Source organism: Ambystoma mexicanum, mitochondrion (genome assembly GCF_040938575.1).
Source record: "Ambystoma mexicanum mitochondrion, complete genome".
Taxonomy (NCBI): domain Eukaryota; kingdom Metazoa; phylum Chordata; class Amphibia; order Caudata; family Ambystomatidae; genus Ambystoma; species Ambystoma mexicanum.
This window is the reverse complement of record NC_005797.1, coordinates 1-16,369: the sequence shown is the minus strand read 5'-3', so window position 1 is coordinate 16,369 and position 16,369 is coordinate 1. Positions and strand designations below refer to the sequence as shown.

The 16,369-nt window shown below is 33.3% G+C and overlaps 13 protein-coding genes across 13 annotated transcripts, besides 26 other annotated features; 1 reads left to right on the top strand and 12 right to left on the bottom strand. All coding sequences in view use genetic code 2, as the record gives it.

Moving 5' to 3' along the window:
• Positions 1 to 738: a D loop.
• Positions 739 to 810, top strand: a tRNA (tRNA-Pro).
• A 240-nt stretch (positions 811 to 1,050) lies between these two features.
• Positions 1,051 to 1,120, bottom strand: a tRNA (tRNA-Thr).
• Positions 1,121 to 2,261, bottom strand: CYTB (cytochrome b). The gene has a single exon. A coding segment is annotated over exon 1 (1,141 nt).
• A 2-nt stretch (positions 2,262 to 2,263) lies between these two features.
• Positions 2,264 to 2,326, top strand: a tRNA (tRNA-Glu).
• Positions 2,327 to 2,329: 3 nt separating this feature from the next.
• ND6 (NADH dehydrogenase subunit 6) lies at positions 2,330 to 2,845 on the top strand. The gene has a single exon. The coding sequence runs from the start codon at positions 2,330 to 2,332 to the stop codon at positions 2,843 to 2,845; it is 516 nt and encodes a 171-aa protein (NP_990987.1).
• ND5 (NADH dehydrogenase subunit 5) lies at positions 2,831 to 4,627 on the bottom strand. Its single transcript has one exon. It carries the CDS (start codon positions 4,625 to 4,627, stop codon positions 2,831 to 2,833), a length of 1,797 nt encoding a protein of 598 aa, NP_990986.1.
• Positions 4,628 to 4,699, bottom strand: a tRNA (tRNA-Leu).
• Positions 4,700 to 4,758, bottom strand: a tRNA (tRNA-Ser).
• Positions 4,759 to 4,768: 10 nt separating this feature from the next.
• Positions 4,769 to 4,837, bottom strand: a tRNA (tRNA-His).
• ND4 (NADH dehydrogenase subunit 4) lies at positions 4,838 to 6,212 on the bottom strand. The gene has a single exon. A coding segment is annotated over exon 1 (1,375 nt).
• ND4L (NADH dehydrogenase subunit 4L) lies at positions 6,206 to 6,502 on the bottom strand. The gene has a single exon. It carries the CDS (start codon positions 6,500 to 6,502, stop codon positions 6,206 to 6,208), a length of 297 nt encoding a protein of 98 aa, NP_990984.1.
• Positions 6,503 to 6,571, bottom strand: a tRNA (tRNA-Arg).
• ND3 (NADH dehydrogenase subunit 3) lies at positions 6,570 to 6,917 on the bottom strand. The gene has a single exon. It carries the CDS (start codon positions 6,915 to 6,917, stop codon positions 6,570 to 6,572), a length of 348 nt encoding a protein of 115 aa, NP_990983.1.
• Positions 6,918 to 6,986, bottom strand: a tRNA (tRNA-Gly).
• On the bottom strand, positions 6,987 to 7,770 carry COX3 (cytochrome c oxidase subunit III). Its single transcript has one exon. A coding segment is annotated over exon 1 (784 nt).
• Positions 7,770 to 8,453, bottom strand: ATP6 (ATP synthase F0 subunit 6). Its single transcript has one exon. The coding sequence runs from the start codon at positions 8,451 to 8,453 to the stop codon at positions 7,770 to 7,772; it is 684 nt and encodes a 227-aa protein (NP_990981.1).
• Positions 8,444 to 8,611, bottom strand: ATP8 (ATP synthase F0 subunit 8). The gene has a single exon. The coding sequence runs from the start codon at positions 8,609 to 8,611 to the stop codon at positions 8,444 to 8,446; it is 168 nt and encodes a 55-aa protein (NP_990980.1).
• Position 8,612: 1 nt separating this feature from the next.
• Positions 8,613 to 8,686, bottom strand: a tRNA (tRNA-Lys).
• COX2 (cytochrome c oxidase subunit II) lies at positions 8,687 to 9,372 on the bottom strand. The gene has a single exon. A coding segment is annotated over exon 1 (686 nt).
• Positions 9,373 to 9,442, bottom strand: a tRNA (tRNA-Asp).
• Positions 9,443 to 9,512, top strand: a tRNA (tRNA-Ser).
• COX1 (cytochrome c oxidase subunit I) lies at positions 9,513 to 11,060 on the bottom strand. Its single transcript has one exon. The coding sequence runs from the start codon at positions 11,058 to 11,060 to the stop codon at positions 9,513 to 9,515; it is 1,548 nt and encodes a 515-aa protein (NP_990978.1).
• A 1-nt stretch (position 11,061) lies between these two features.
• Positions 11,062 to 11,128, top strand: a tRNA (tRNA-Tyr).
• Positions 11,129 to 11,194, top strand: a tRNA (tRNA-Cys).
• Positions 11,191 to 11,225: an origin of replication.
• A 9-nt stretch (positions 11,226 to 11,234) lies between these two features.
• Positions 11,235 to 11,307, top strand: a tRNA (tRNA-Asn).
• Positions 11,308 to 11,377, top strand: a tRNA (tRNA-Ala).
• A 2-nt stretch (positions 11,378 to 11,379) lies between these two features.
• Positions 11,380 to 11,447, bottom strand: a tRNA (tRNA-Trp).
• ND2 (NADH dehydrogenase subunit 2) lies at positions 11,447 to 12,490 on the bottom strand. Its single transcript has one exon. It carries the CDS (start codon positions 12,488 to 12,490, stop codon positions 11,447 to 11,449), a length of 1,044 nt encoding a protein of 347 aa, NP_990977.1.
• Positions 12,491 to 12,559, bottom strand: a tRNA (tRNA-Met).
• A 2-nt stretch (positions 12,560 to 12,561) lies between these two features.
• Positions 12,562 to 12,631, top strand: a tRNA (tRNA-Gln).
• Positions 12,630 to 12,703, bottom strand: a tRNA (tRNA-Ile).
• ND1 (NADH dehydrogenase subunit 1) lies at positions 12,704 to 13,672 on the bottom strand. The gene has a single exon. It carries the CDS (start codon positions 13,670 to 13,672, stop codon positions 12,704 to 12,706), a length of 969 nt encoding a protein of 322 aa, NP_990976.1.
• Positions 13,673 to 13,747, bottom strand: a tRNA (tRNA-Leu).
• Positions 13,748 to 15,302, bottom strand: an rRNA (16S ribosomal RNA).
• Positions 15,303 to 15,372, bottom strand: a tRNA (tRNA-Val).
• Positions 15,373 to 16,300, bottom strand: an rRNA (12S ribosomal RNA).
• Positions 16,301 to 16,369, bottom strand: a tRNA (tRNA-Phe).

The window sequence follows — 16,369 nt, the reverse complement described above, 5'->3', positions numbered from 1 at the left end:
TATAGTATGTAATACTATATATTGCGCAAATTTTTTAATTTCACTCAAAAAAACTTTATTGATTATTCCAGTGTCGTAGCAAAATATTTTACCTCAGTTTTGGGGGTTGGCCAAGGTAAAAAACGTGTTGATTAGATTTGTTAAGGGGGTAGGGGGGTTAACCTAAAGGATGAAAAATTAGTTCATGTTCAAAATCTTAAATATTGATAATTCAAGCTCCGGGGGAAAAATATAAAAATACGTTATCAATAAAACTCTTAGAAATTATTGAATATGTCTTATAATCATTCATATAATTTACTCATTCTATTTGGTCCAGATAAAACAATTGCATGTTATGTTCAGCTTTAGATCGTGTAGTACCAGACATATTACCGTAATGTTGGTTGACCACACAGAAAAATAAAAAACTACCAGATGTGCTTAGAGGAGGCTGAGGGATCATGGGCTGATTAGTTATTAAGCAGCCGCCAGGTACCCGTTCGATCCAATTGATGAATGAATCTTCGAGTCGTGTCCATAGATTTTAACCAGTGGCGCCTCAAGGGAAGTAAGGCACTCTACAATAAAAGTCCTCAGATCTGGTCATCGTATCGTCAGGAGCGGGTTGGTGGTTTCTCGCCCTAAGTGTTTGGCTGACACTCCGAAGAGTACTAAAAAATAGTCGTGTGGCAGATAGTTGGATGTACGATAGGCATAATATGTTGCCACGTTACTCGTACATTAGGAAAACCAGGACAAGAGGTAGTTTGATTCCAAGAATTTTGGCTTTGGGTGCCAGCGGTGGGGGTGAAAATCCTCCCCTCTTGAATGATATTTTTTGATACAAAAATTTTTATGTTTTTTTTGATAAAATAAAGCAATAGAAAATTCGAGTTGATAGCCTTTGTAAAAAGAGGTAGAGGGCGGTCAAAAAAACAAGCGTAGGAGCTTTTTTAATTATTTTCATATAGGGTAGTAGGGGGGGAGTGGCAGTTTACTGATTTTAAGTAGTACTTGGTTAGGAGTGGGTATGCCTGGAATCGTAGCATAGCCCGGTAAGTTTTATAATACCTTGAGAAGATTCTTAGTCTTCGGTTTTCGACTTACAAGGTCGATGTTTTAATTAAACTATCATGGTATCATTTCATTATTTTATTTTCTAAAATTCCGATTATTGGAATAATAATAATGAAAAGTGAAAAATAAAGGATAGAAGAAATTTGTCCAATTTCAATAAATGGCGGTTCAACTGGTTGTCCTCCAATTCACGTTAGGATTATAGTATTAGCTACTAGAATTCAGAATATAATTTGTGTTAATGGGCGAAATATTATGCTTCGTTGTTTAGAGGTGTGAAGTATTGGAATTAATATTAGAATAAGAATTGATATAAGTAGGGCAATTACTCCTCCTAGTTTATTTGGAATAGAGCGTAGGATTGCATAAGCAAATAGGAAATATCATTCTGGTTGAATATGTGGTGGGGTAATTAATGGGTTTGCTGGTGAAAAGTTTTCAGGGTCTCCTAGTAGATTTGGAGAAAAAAGAGATAGGAATATTAGCAAAATAAATATTAGTATAAAACCTAGAGCATCTTTATAAGAGAAATATGGGTGGAATGAAATTTTATCTTGGTTTGAAGTTATCCCTGTTGGATTATTGGATCCTGTTTCGTGAAGAAATAGGAGATGAATAATACTTGTTCCTGCAATTAGAAATGGGAATAAGAAATGGAAAGCAAAGAATCGGGTTAGGGTAGCCTTATCAACTGAAAATCCCCCTCAGATTCATTGAACTAAGGTGTCTCCCATATAAGGAATTGCTGAAAGTAAATTAGTAATTACTGTTGCCCCCCAAAATGATATTTGTCCTCATGGAAGAACATATCCAACAAAAGCTGTTGCTATAACTAGAAATAATAAAATTACTCCAATGTTTCATGTTTCTTTGAACATATATGAGCCGTAATATATTCCTCGACCAATATGAAGAAAGATACAGATAAAAAAGAATGAAGCGCCGTTTGCGTGAATATTTCGTATAAGTCAACCATAATTTACATCTCGGCAAATGTGGGCTACGGATGAGAATGCTGATGATGTATCTGCTGTATAATGTATAGCTAAAAATAATCCTGTTAAGATTTGTGTAATTAAGCATAATCCTAATAGAGATCCAAAATTTCATCAATATGAGATGTTTGAGGGGGTTGGTAAATCAATAAATGAGTTGTTAATAATTTTTATTAAAGGGTGTGTTTTTCGTATGATGTGGGCCATTAGTTTTTATAGTTGAATACAACATTGATTTTTTCAGGTCAAGGGTTTCAGTTAAACTCTGAATAAAAATAATGTATTTTGGGTTTTTAGTAATAATTGGTATAATAATTGGTATGATTGCAGTTGCATCTAATCCTTCACCCTATTTTGCGGCTTTTGGGTTAGTTTTAGCTGCTATTTGTGGTTGTTGTATGTTAGTAGAGGCAGGTGTTTCTTTTTTATCATTAATTTTACTTTTAATTTATTTAGGCGGGATGTTAGTTGTTTTTGCATATTCTGCTTCTTTAGCAGCTGAGCCGTATCCTGAGGCATGAGGGAATATTTCTGTTTTATTTCATGTTTGTTTCTATATTCTTTCTTTAATTATTTTAGGGTATTATTTCAATTTAAGTTTTTCTGTAGATTTTTTATTCTTTAGTGATATAGATTTAGATTCTGTTGGGTATGATTATGGTGGGGTTGGTTTGATATATACATTTGGTTGGGGGTTTTTAGTAGTATCTGGTTGAGTACTTTTTTTAACCTTGTTTGTTGTATTAGAGGTTACTCGTGGTTTATCTCGGGGGTCTTTACGTGCAGTAAGATGCTAATATAATTATAAGTAGTATGGAAATTAAGAAGAGGGTTATATAAGTTTTGATTAAACCTGATTGAGAATTAGTGATGGCTTTGATAGGGGGTAGAAATTGGGCTGTTATATATTTTGGTCCTGTTTTTTCATATCATGTTATATCAGTGATATGGGTTGAGATATTTTGACCTAATGAAAGATTTATATCTGGTAAAATACGGTGAATTACTGCTGGGTAGAATGCTAAATTATTAGAAAAAGAGTGAATATTTTGTTTCGTTATAATTTTTGATAGGTCTAATGCTAATAGAAGTCCGATAATTGTTACTAGAAGTGCAGCTATTTTAGAGAAAAGTGGTATAGTAAGAAGTTGTTCTTTTATGGGGGATGAGGAATTAATAATTAGTAGTCCTGCAATTATACTTCCTCAAGCTAAACGTATAATCGGGTTAATTAATAATTTATTATTTTCATTGATTGGTTGAATGGGAAGCGATCGTGGATATTTTATTTGAACATAGAAAATAATTCGAAAACTATAAATTATTGTAAAGGAGGTTGCAATTAATGTGAGAGTTAAAGCCCATGAGTTTAAATAGGATGTATTTATTGATTCAATAATTGCATCTTTAGAGAAAAATCCGGCTAAAAATGGAGTCCCTACTAGGGCTAGACTACCAATTGTTAAACAGGATGTTGTAATGGGAATAGAGTTTTGTAGTCCGCCCATTTTTCGGATGTCTTGTTCATCATTTAGGTTGTGAATAATTGAACCTGAGCATAGGAATAGTATTGCTTTAAAAAAGGCATGTGTTGAGATATGGAAAAATGCCAGTTGGGGCTGGTTTAGGCCAATTGTTACTATTATTAAACCTAATTGGCTAGATGTTGAGAATGCGATAATTTTTTTGATGTCATTTTGTGTTAAGGCACAAATTGCTGTAAATATAGTAGTTAGAGCACCTAAACATAGACAGGTTGTTAAAGCAAGTTTATTTTGTTCAATAAGTGGTTGAAATCGAATTAGGATAAAAATTCCTGCTACAACTATTGTACTTGAGTGTAGTAGAGCTGATACAGGAGTTGGTCCTTCTATAGCAGCAGGAAGTCATGGGTGTAGTCCAAATTGGGCAGATTTACCAGTTGCGGCCAAGATTAACCCTAAAATAGGTAATATTGATTCTTTATCATAGGTTGTAAATATTTGTTGAAGTTCTCATGAGTTGGAGTTTATTGATAATCAGGCTATGCTAATGATAAGTCCGATATCACCCACACGGTTATACACTACTGCTTGAATGGCAGCTGTGTTAGCATCTGATCGACCATATCATCATCCGATTAATAAAAAGGACATGATTCCAACTCCTTCCCAACCGATAAATAATTGAAATATATTGTTTGCGGTAATTAGAATTAATATAGCAAATAAAAATACTAGTAAATATTTAAAAAATCGAGAAATATTAGGATCATGATGTATATATCAAATTGAAAACTCTAGAATTGATCAAGTTACAAATAATGCAATTGGGAGGAATACAAGGGAGTACTGGTCTAGTTTAATGCTTGATGTAATGTTAAAATTGTAAATGAATATTCAGTTAAAGTTAGTTGTTGTTGATTCTAATCCTACATTTAAAAAAATTATTATTGGCAATAAACTAGATATAAAAGCATATTTAACAGAAGATTTAACAAAGTTTGGTCAATTTTCTTTTTTTAGAAAGAGGGGGATAGTTAATAATGTCAAAGTTAGAACGAAAGAGGAGTTAAATAATAAATTTAGGTCCATTACTTTTACTTGGGGTTGCACCAAGAATTTTTGATACCTAAAACCAATGGATAACTATTATCCTTTAAAAGTTGAGTAGACTGTGGATTTTAACTACAGATTAAGATATTAGCAGTTTCTCTTGTTTCTTTAACTCTTCTCGGTTTATTGAAAGATTTTAACTCTCATGATTAGAATCACAATCTAATATTTTGTTTAAATTAAATAAACATGTAAAGTTCCCGGAGACAAGCTCAGGTTTAAGAATTATTAATAGTATTGGAAGCATATGAAGTGATATAAGGCAATGTTCTCGGGTGTAGTTAGGGGATATTTTATTAAGATGGGCTGGTGTGGGTCCGCGTTGAGTTATTTGATATATATATAAGGTATAGGTTGCAGTAATTAAAGTTCCTAAGCCTGTAAATAGAATTGTTCATTTTGATCAGTTAAAGAGTGAAACTATAATAGTTAATTCACCTCATAGGTTTATAGATGGTGGAAGCGCTATGTTTGATAAGTTAACTATTAATCATCATATTCCTATCAGTGGAAGAATTGTTTGTATTCCTCGAACCAGAAGAAGAGTTCGGCTATGTGAACGTTCATAATTTATATTAGCTAAACAAAATAGGGCTGATGAAATTAGTCCGTGTGAAATCATTAAAATTACTGCTCCTGTAAGGCTTCATGGGGTTTGAATAATTGCGGCTGAAATGACAAGTCCCATGTGACTAACAGATGAGTAGGCGATTAGTGATTTTAAGTCTGTTTGTCGTATGCAAATTAAACTGGTTATAATTACGCCTCATAGTGCTAGAATTATAAATGGGTAGTATAATTCCTTTTGTGGTGTTAGTAGCATAGTAATACGAATGATTCCATATCCCCCCAGTTTAAGAAGAACTGCTGCTAGGATTATTGACCCGGCAATTGGTGCTTCTACATGGGCTTTAGGAAGCCATAAATGAACCCCATAAAGGGGTATTTTTACTATAAAGGCAAGTAGGCATGAAAATCACAAGAATTTATTTGTATATATAAATAAATATACGGGTTTTATTGTTTCTAAAAGGTATAAAGACAGAGATCCTAAATTATTTTGTAGTGCTAGTAGTGCAATGAGAAGAGGTAATGAGCCGGCTAGTGTATAAAAAAGAAAATATGTTCCAGCGCTTAATCGTTCTGATTGATTTCCTCATCGCGTGATGATAATTAGTGTTGGGATAAGTGTAGTTTCGAAAGCAATATAAAATAGAATTAACTCTGTTGAAGTAAATGCTAAGATAAGAGAAATTTGTAAGATAAGAAATATAGAAATATATATTCGTTGACGGGTTTGGGGGTTTTCTTTTAAGTGTTTTTGGCTTGCTAAAATTATTAATGGGAGAAGTCAGCATGTTAAGATTAATAATGGAGATGAAATAAAATCTAGGCCAAGAAATTTGTTAGTTTGGAGTATAATTTCTAATGGTAAATTAAATATTATTAGGCTAATGAAGGCAATGATTATTGAGTTAGCAATTGTATGTGTTCAAAGTCATTTTTTGTTTGTACATCATACTGTTAAAATTAATATTATTGTTGGTATAATAATTTTTAGCATTGTAAAAGATTTAAGTTTTTTAAGTGGTCTGTTCCGTGTGTTCGTGTTGCCGCTACTATTAATGCTAGGCCTGCGCTAGCTTCACATGCTGAAAATGTTAATAAAAATATTGGAAGTGGAAAAATAGATGTTGATATAAGTTGATTAGATCAAATAGAAATAATAATAAAAAGTGAAAGTATTATTCCTTCTAAGCAGATAAGTGTAGATAAAAAATGGGTTCGGTGAAGTATTAATCCGATTGAGCTTATAATAAAAGCAGCCATAAGTGTAAAAATAGTTGGTGACATTAGACGCTTTTGGGATTAAACCAAAATTTATTAAGTCGAAATTAATATTCTTAATTAGATTAAGTGTCTATTCAGCTCAGTCTAAGCCTCCTTGGATTCATTCATAAATTAAACCTACCGTTAATAAAGCTAGAATTAAAGTTGTCCATGTTAGAGTGTTTGTTGGGTTCAGTTGTAATGCCCATGGAGTTGGAAGAAGAAGGGCAATTTCTAAATCAAATAGTAGAAACAGAATAGCTACTAGAAAAAATCGAATGGAAAACGGTAGGCGGGCTGAACCCAACGGGTCAAATCCGCATTCGTATGGTGAAAGTTTTTCTGTATCTGGGTTAGATATTGGGATTCAAAACCCAATTATAATAAGAATTAAAGATAATATAGAGGAAAAAATAAATATTAATATTAATAAATTCATTATCTTTCCTTAGGTTTAAACTAAGATTAAATGATTGGAAGTCATAAGTATTGATTATACTAAAAAGATATGATCCTCATCAGTAGATTGAGACGTAAAGGAATAATCAAACAACATCAACGAAATGTCAATATCAGGCAGCTGCTTCAAACCCAAAATGGTGGTTAGATGTAAAGTGGTAGTTAATTTGACGAAATAGGCAAACAGATAGGAATAATGATCCGATAATAACGTGAAGGCCGTGGAAGCCAGTTGCTACAAAGAATGTTGATCCATAAACTCCGTCAGCAATAGTAAATGGGGCTTCATAGTACTCTATTGCTTGAAGAAGGGTAAAATATAAACCTAATAAAACTGTTAATGCTAGTGATTGAATAGCTTCTTTTCGATCATTTTGTATGATGCTATGATGTGCTCAAGTTACCGTAACCCCAGAGGCTAGTAATACTGCTGTATTTAATAAAGGGACTTCAAATGGGTCTAATGGGGTGATTCCGGTTGGAGGTCAACATTCGCCTAATTCTGGTGTTGGTGCTAAGCTAGAATTATAAAAAGCTCAAAAGAATCCTAAAAAAAAGAATACTTCAGATGTAATAAATAAAATTATACCGTATCGTAATCCTTTTTGAACTGGTAATGTATGATGTCCTTGGAATGTCCCTTCTCGAATAATATCTCGTCATCATTGAACTATTGTTAGTAGTGTAATTATTAATCCTAATATTATTAATACTATTGATCCAAAATGAAATCATATTGCTAAACCTGATGTTAATAGTAGTGCAGCGATTGCCCCTGTAAGTGGTCATGGGCTTGGGTCGACTATGTGATAAGCGTGAGCTTGGTGTGCCATTATGTGTTTTCTTGAAGATAAAGACTTAATAGAAGTACAAAGACATAAGCTTGAATTATTGCTACGGCAATTTCTAAAAGAGTTAAAAGAAATAATACAATAGCAGTAATAATAGCTGTTGTTGGTATTATAGGTATTAAAACAAATACTGCTGTAGAGATAAGTTGAATAAGAAGATGACCAGCTGTAAGGTTAGCAGTAAGACGAACTCCTAAAGCTAATGGGCGAATAAATAAGCTAATTGTTTCAATAATAATTAAAATTGGAATTAATAGTGTTGGGGTGCCTTCAGGAAGTAAGTGTCCTAGTGCTGCAGTTGGTTGATTTCGTAATCCAATTAGTACTGTAGCTAGTCAGAATGGAACAGCTAATCCTAAGTTTAATGAAAGTTGAGTTGTAGGGGTAAAAGTATAAGGTAATAACCCTAATAAATTCATTGTAATTAAAAAGATTATTAGGGAAGTCAATGGTAAAGCTCATTTATACCCTTTAATGCTGAGAGGAAGTATTAGTTGCTTTGTAAAGGAAGCTAAAAATCACGCTTGCAGGGTGGTAAGGCGGTTGTTTAATCATCGATCTGTTGGTGAAGCATATAATAATCATGGAATAGTTATTGCTAGTAAAATTAATGGGATACCTAACATAGTTGGGCTTATGAATTGGTCAAAAAAGCTTAGGTTCATGGTCAATTTCAAGATTGTGGTTTTATTTTTTTTACATTTTGTATATTGGGTTCATTGTTATATTTAAAGTTATTAGTTTTAGATATTAAAATAAATAAATAAATAAATCAAGATATGATTAGGATTGCAAATCAGGGGCCAGGGTTTAGTTGTGGCATGTCATTAAGGGTGGTTGGAAGTCACCGAAATATAGCTTAAAAGGCTATTGCTTTATCCGTGAAAGCTTCTTAATGTATTCTTGTATTGAAGAGGATCAGTTTTGGAAATGTCCTAATGGTGTGGTTTCAACTACAATTGGTATAAAGCTATGGTTTGCTCCGCAAATTTCTGAACATTGACCATAGAAAACACCTGGTCGGGAAGCAATAAAAGTTGTTTGATTTAGTCGACCTGGAATTGCATCTGTTTTAATTCCTATTGATGGTATAGCTCATGAGTGAAGGACATCTTCCGCTGAAATTAATATTCGAATTGGGGACTCTATAGGTACAACTATTCGGTTATCTACTTCCAGAAGCCGAAATTCCCCCGGATTTAAGTTTTGTGTTGGAAGTATATATGAGTCAAACACTAAGTCATCGTAATTTGTGTATTCATAACTTCAATATCATTGATGTCCAATTGCTTTAACAGTTAAGTGAGGGTCATTAATTTCATCTATTAAGTATAAAATTCGTAGTGAAGGTAAGGCAATTACAATTAAAACTTCGGCTGGTATAATAGTTCATACTATTTCAATTTCTTGTGCATCTATAGCATTAGTGTTAGTTAGTTTTGTAGTTATTATTACTGTAATAATGTAAAGGACTAAGGTGCTAATTAAGAACACGGCCATTAAGGCATGATCGTGAAAATGAAGTAGCTCCTCCATAATTGGTGAGGCTGCGTCTTGAAAACCTAATTGTGATGGGTGTGCCATTAAAGATATACAAGATTTTAACTAGTAATAACCCCTTGACAAGGAATTGTAATGGTTTTACTAATATCTCAAGAAAGTGACAGATTGGTTTGTGGTTAACTTGAAATTAATTTAAGGGGGTTCAATTCCCTCCTTTCTTGTTAAATTCGCGATTGCACAAAAGATGGTTCTTCAAATGTGTGATAAGGAGGAGGGCAATTATGTAGTCATTCGATGTTAGTTGATGTTAATTCCGTTGATAAGACTTCTCGTTTAGATGCAAAAGCTTCTCAAATAATAAATATTATTATAATTACTGCAACAAGAGAAATTAGCGAACCGATTGATGAAACGGTATTTCATAGCGTATATGCATCAGGGTAATCTGAATATCGTCGTGGTATTCCGGCTAATCCTAAAAAATGTTGTGGGAAGAAAGTTAAGTTTACACCAATGAATATAACCCCAAAATGGATTTTTGATCAAGTTGAGTGAAGTGTATATCCTGAAAATAGTGGAAATCAGTGTACAAATCCTCCTATAATAGCAAATACAGCACCTATTGATAAAACATAGTGGAAATGGGCTACTACGTAATATGTATCATGCAGAACAATATCTAAAGATGAATTAGCTAGCACGATTCCTGTAAGGCCCCCTACTGTAAATAAAAAAATAAAACCTAAAGCTCATAGCATTGCTGCATCTCATTTAATTGCTCCGCCGTGTATAGTTGCTAATCAGCTAAATACTTTTACACCAGTTGGGATGGCAATAATTATTGTAGCGGATGTAAAATATGCTCGTGTATCAACATTTAAATCTACTGTAAATATATGATGTGCCCATACGATAAACCCTAGAAGCCCGATAGATATTATAGCTCATACTATTCCTATGTAACCAAATGGTTCTTTTTTTGCAGAATAATAAGTCACAATATGTGAAATTATTCCAAATCCGGGTAAGATTAAGATATATACTTCTGGGTGCCCAAAAAATCAAAATAGATGTTGATAAAGTACAGGGTCACCCCCTCCGGCGGGATCAAAGAATGTTGTGTTTAAGTTTCGATCTGTCAGCAGTATTGTAATTCCCGCTGCTAAAACCGGAAGAGAAAGTAATAGAAGAACTGCTGTAATTAATACTGATCAAACAAATAAAGGGGTTTGATATTGTGATATTGATGCGGGTTTTATATTAATTGAGGTTGTAATAAAATTAATTGCACCCAGGATAGATGAAACACCTGCTAAATGAAGTGAAAAAATTGTTAAATCGACTGAGGCCCCGGCATGGGCTAGGTTCCCTGCAAGTGGGGGATATACAGTTCATCCCGTTCCAGCTCCTGCCTCAACTCCAGAGGATGCTAATAGAAGGAGGAATGAAGGAGGAAGAAGCCAAAAGCTTATATTGTTTATACGGGGGAAGGCCATATCTGGTGCACCAATTATTAATGGTACTAATCAGTTTCCGAATCCCCCGATTATTACAGGTATTACTATAAAAAAAATTATTACAAATGCGTGTGCTGTTACAATAACATTATAGATTTGATCATCCCCTAGTAGGGCTCCTGGTTGGCTTAATTCTGCTCGGATTAGAAGGCTTAATGCAGTGCCAACTATCCCGGCTCAAGCACCAAATACTAAATAAAGGGTGCCAATATCTTTATGATTTGTAGAAAATAATCATCGAGTAATTATCACAGGTAAAATGGCCGAATAGGTGCAGAGTTGTAGCCTCTGTTATAAAGGTTTAAATCCTTTTTTTATCAAGCCTTGTAATGTATAGCATATAAAATTGCAAATTTTAAAGAACGACTTAATTCTCGTCGGGGCTTCTCCCGCTTCCCCCCCCCCAGCGGGAGAAGCTAGGAAAAGTAGATTAAAGCTTGTTGATTTTAGCGTTTAGCTGTTAACTAAAAATTTGTAGGATAAAAGCCTTCTAATCTAGAAAGGCCTTAGCTTAATTAAAGTGTTTGATTTGCATTCATTTAATGTGGGGTAAAATCCTGCAGGTCTTATACAAGGATTAGAAGGTTTAAACTTCTACTTAAGGCTTTGAAGGTCTTTAGTCTGATTATCTTAAATCCTTAGTTTAAAATATTAATTAATGTTGGGGTAATCGGAAGTATTAATGTAGATAGGATAATTGTTATTGATAGAAATATTTGATTTTTATTATTTTGTCGTCAAATTGAGAAAGTGTTTGAGATATTAGGGGAAGTTGTTAGAGAGATTGAATATGATATTCGAAGATAAAAAAATAAGCTTAATAGTGATGATAGAGCAATAATTGTTGTAATAGCAATTAAATTTTGTTTAGTCATTTCTTGAATAATTAATCATTTTGGTATAAATCCGGTTGTTGGTGGGAGACCGCCTAATGATATTAATACAATTATTATTGATGCAGCTATTACTGGGTTCTTTAATCATGATATAGCTATTTTATTAATAGTAGTTGATATTATATTCATAAATATTAAAAATATTACGGTAGTTATTGTTATATATACAGCTAGGTTTAGTAGGGTTAAGGAAGGTATAAAACATAAGACTAATGTTATTCAACCAAGATGTGCAATTGATGAATAAGCTATAATTTTTCGGAGTTGGGTTTGATTTAGTCCTCCTCATCCTCCAATAGTGGTGGATAAAATAGCTATTACAATTAATAAGTTTGTGTTTAATTGTGGATAAATTTGAATTATAAGAATTATTGGTGCAATTTTTTGTCATGTTGATAAAATTAAACATGTAAGTAGATTTAATCCTTGTAAAACATCAGGGAATCATATATGGAACGGTGCAATTCCTAGTTTTATTGCTAGTCCGATTGTAAGTATAGTGGTTGAAATTGGGTGTGATATATTAGTAATTTCTCATTCCCCTATAAACCATGCATTTATTGTTGATGAAAATAAGATTATTGCTGAAGCTAGTGCTTGTATTAAAAAATATTTCGTAGCTGCTTCTGTTGCTCGTGGGTGGTGGGTTTTTGTTATTAAGGGAATAATAGCTAATGTATTTAATTCTAATCCTATTCATGCTATAAATCAATGATTGCTAGCTAGTGTTAATATGGTTCCTGTTGCTAAGCTTGAAATAATAATAGATAATGCATATGGGCTCATTAGTAAAAGAAGGGGTTTAACCAACATATTTGGGGTATGGGCCCAAAAGCTTATTTAGCTTATTTTACTTATAAAAAATGGTGTAAAGGGTGCACAAGGGGTTTTGATCCTCTGGGTATAGGTTCAAATCCTATTTTTTTAAGATATGAGAGGGTTTGAACCTCTATTTTTTACTCTATCAAAGTAATCCCTATCTTTCGGGCACGTATCTTATTATATTGGTGGGTTTCCGTATATAAAAATTGGTAATGAGATGTGAAGAAGGGTTATAGCTAGTGTTAATGGTAAAAAATTTTTTCAAATTAAATGTATTAATTGATCATATCGAAATCGTGGATATGATGCTCGAATTCATAAGAATAAGATTGATAATGTTGTCGCTTTTAAAATAAGTAGTATTGTTGAGAGTTCTGGTTGTGATAGATTGTTAGTTGTTCCTAGGAATAAGATTGTTGATAGTGTATTTATAAGAAGAATATTTGAATATTCTGCTAAGAAAAATAAGGCAAAAGGACCTCCTGCATATTCTACGTTAAATCCTGAAACTAATTCTGATTCACCTTCTGTTAAATCAAATGGGGCTCGGTTAGTTTCAGCAAGTGTAGAAATAAATCATATTGCTGCTATAGGTCAGGCCGGAATAATAAATCATATAAATTCTTGTGTTAAGTTAAAGTTATTTAGGTTAAAGTTACCTGTTATTAAAACTAAACATAGAATAATTAAACCTAATGTAACTTCATATGAAATTGTTTGTGCTACTGCTCGTAATGCCCCAATTAGTGCATATTTGGAATTTGAGGCTCAACCTGAGCCTAAGATAGAATATACAGTTAAGCTTGATAAAGCAAGTAAAAATAGAATTGTTAGATTTAGATTTGATATGGTAAAGGGTATTGGGAGTGGTATCCAAATTGCTAGTGATAAAGTTAGGGCTATTATTGGTATTAGTATAAATAGAATTTGTGAGGAAGTAGAGGGGCGAATTGGTTCTTTAATAAATAGTTTTAAGCCATCAGCAATTGGTTGAAGCAGACCAATTGGGCCTACAATATTAGGTCCTTTTCGAAGTTGTATATATCCTAAAACTTTACGTTCTACTAAAGTTAAAAATGCTACAGCTAATAGTACTGGAATAATATATATTAGAGGATTAATGAATTGGGTTACAAAATAGGTCATAGCTTAAGAGAGGATTTGAACCTCTGGTAGAAAGATTTTAGATCTTTTGCTATTACCGAACTCTGCCACTCAAGCAAGCCTTTATATTAGGCTGTATTGTCTACAGTCTATTTTAGTTGTTTTCAATAGTTGTTATGGGCTTAATATTTCATTGGCCCAACTTCCCCGGCCCTTTCGTACTAGGGGAAGTTAAACATAGATAGAAACTGACCTGGATTACTCCGGTCTGAACTCAGATCACGTAGGACTTTAATCGTTGAACAAACGAACCTTTAATAGCTGCTGCACCATTTGGGTGTCCTGATCCAACATCGAGGTCGTAAACCTACTCGTCGATAAGAACTCTTGGAGAAGATTGCGCTGTTATCCCTAGGGTAACTTGGTTCGTTGATCAATTATTGGGTCAATATGTTAGATTTTTCTATTTTGTGAAGTGTCCTTCTATAAATCTCATCTCGGAAGTTTTTCTTTATTCCGTGGTCGCCCCAACCTAAAATTTTTATTAATATATAAAAGTATAAGGTTTTCCCTTAGGATAATATAAAATTATAGTTAAGTAAAATTTAAAGCTCCATAGGGTCTTCTCGTCTTATGGTATCATTCCCGCTTCTGCACGGGGAGATTAGTTTCACTGATTTATTTAAAGAGACAGTTAGACTCTCGTTTTGCCATTCATACAGGTCTTTAATTAAAAGACAGGTGATTACGCTACCTTTGCACGGTCATGATACCGCGGCCGTTAAACTAATGTCACTGGGCAGGCAGGGCCTCTTATACTTAATATGCAAGAGGTGATGTTTTTGGTAAACAGGCGAAGTCTTTGATTGCCGAGTTCCTTTTTAAATTTTTAATCTTTCTTTTGTACCCCTGTGTTGGTTTAACGTAAGTATTTATATTTTTCTAAGTTTGCATTATTTTAACGTTAATTATCAGTGAGTTTTTCGTTCTGATGTACACATGTACATAGAGATAAATTCTTGTTACTAGTTCTAGCATAGGCACATCTATGATATAGATTGGCTCAATACATATAATGAATTTTGATTGTTTAATGGGATAATAAGGTTTTATTAAGTTGAGCTGTGACGCTTTCATTACTGATGGCTGCTTTTAGGCCAACAATTTTAATTTCTTTTAATAATATAATCTTTATTCATTATCTAGGTTGTTTCCTTTATTAATAAAGCTGTACCTTTATTAATTAGCTTAAAAATATTATTTGTTTCTTTTTGTGTTTAAAAAATATTTAAAGTTGAATTTAAGTTCATTTCTTGAGCAACCAGCTATCACTAAGCTCGTTAGGCTTTTCACCACTACTTAAAAGTCATCCCACTATTTTGCCACATAGACGGGTTAACACTTATATGTTGCTTTAAAGTAGCTCGCTTAGTTTCGGGGAGGTTAACTTTATTCTTTTTGCTAAGTTTTACTTGCTAGACCATTATGCAAAAGGTAGAAGGTATAATCTTTTCTTTTATTTGTTTTATTATTTATTTCATTTCTATTTCATATTTCCTTTGCAGTACTATTTCTATAGCTCTATTTTTAATTTCTTTCTCCAATACTTAAGTTTTTAAATGTTTTAGTTTTAGTATATTTAGGTGTTAGGTAATTAGGCTATAATTTCTACTCAATCTGACTTGGTTTTATCAAGTATTTTCTTAGTGTAAGTAAGATGCTTTTATTTAAGCTACGGGTTGAATCCAAGTTCACCTTCCGGTAAACTTACCATGTTACGACTTTCCTCTTCTTTGTTTTATTAGGTTAGTTAATTACTTAAATATAGATGTTGAAGAGGGTGACGGGCGGTGTGTGCGCGCTCTATAGCCAAATTTAAAAAGAACACTCTTATTTCTTTTTACTGCTAAATCCTCCTTCCAACTTTTTTTCATTTGGTTTTTCGTTTTTTCTAAAAGAAAATGTAGCCCATTTCTTCCCACCCCATGTGCTACACCTTGACCTGACGTTTTTATGTTTATCATTTTGCTTACTTGTTTTCCCTTAAAGGGTAAGCTGACGGCGGCGGTATATAGGCTGTTTTGCAATGGGTGGTGAGGTTTATTGGGGGTTATCAATTATAGAACAGGCTCCTCTAGGTGGGTGTAGAGCACCGCCAAGTCCTTTGAGTTTTAAGCTATTGCTCGTAGTACTCCGGCGGAAAGATCAAAGTTTATGGCTAGGCATAGTGGGGTATCTAATCCCAGTTTGTGTCATAGCTTTCGCGGCTTCAATATTTTTAATTTATTAGTATTACTTTCGTTGTTGATTTTAGATTTAACTATTGCGTATAACGGCTTAGTTAATTTTTTAAACTATTGTATAAAAAATTTTCATTTAACCGCTCTTTGAGCCGTTGTTAATTAATTTGGGTTTCTCGTATAACCGCGGTGGCTGGCACGAGATTAACCAACTCTTTAGATTATTACTGGTTCAAGCTGTCGCTTATTTTTCAATGTTTATCACTGCTGGATCCCCTTGTGGGTGTGGCTTAGCAAGATGTAATGGGCGTATGCTGATATCAGCTCCTTAGTTTATTATTAGTAAATTTAGGGCATTTTCACCGGGGTGCAGATACTTGCATGTGTAAATATAATCATAATTAATAGTAAGATTAGGACCAAATCTTTGTGTTTATGAGATGTTTTAAGATCTATCTTGGCATTTTCAGTGTCACACTTTTATTTAAGCTACATTAAC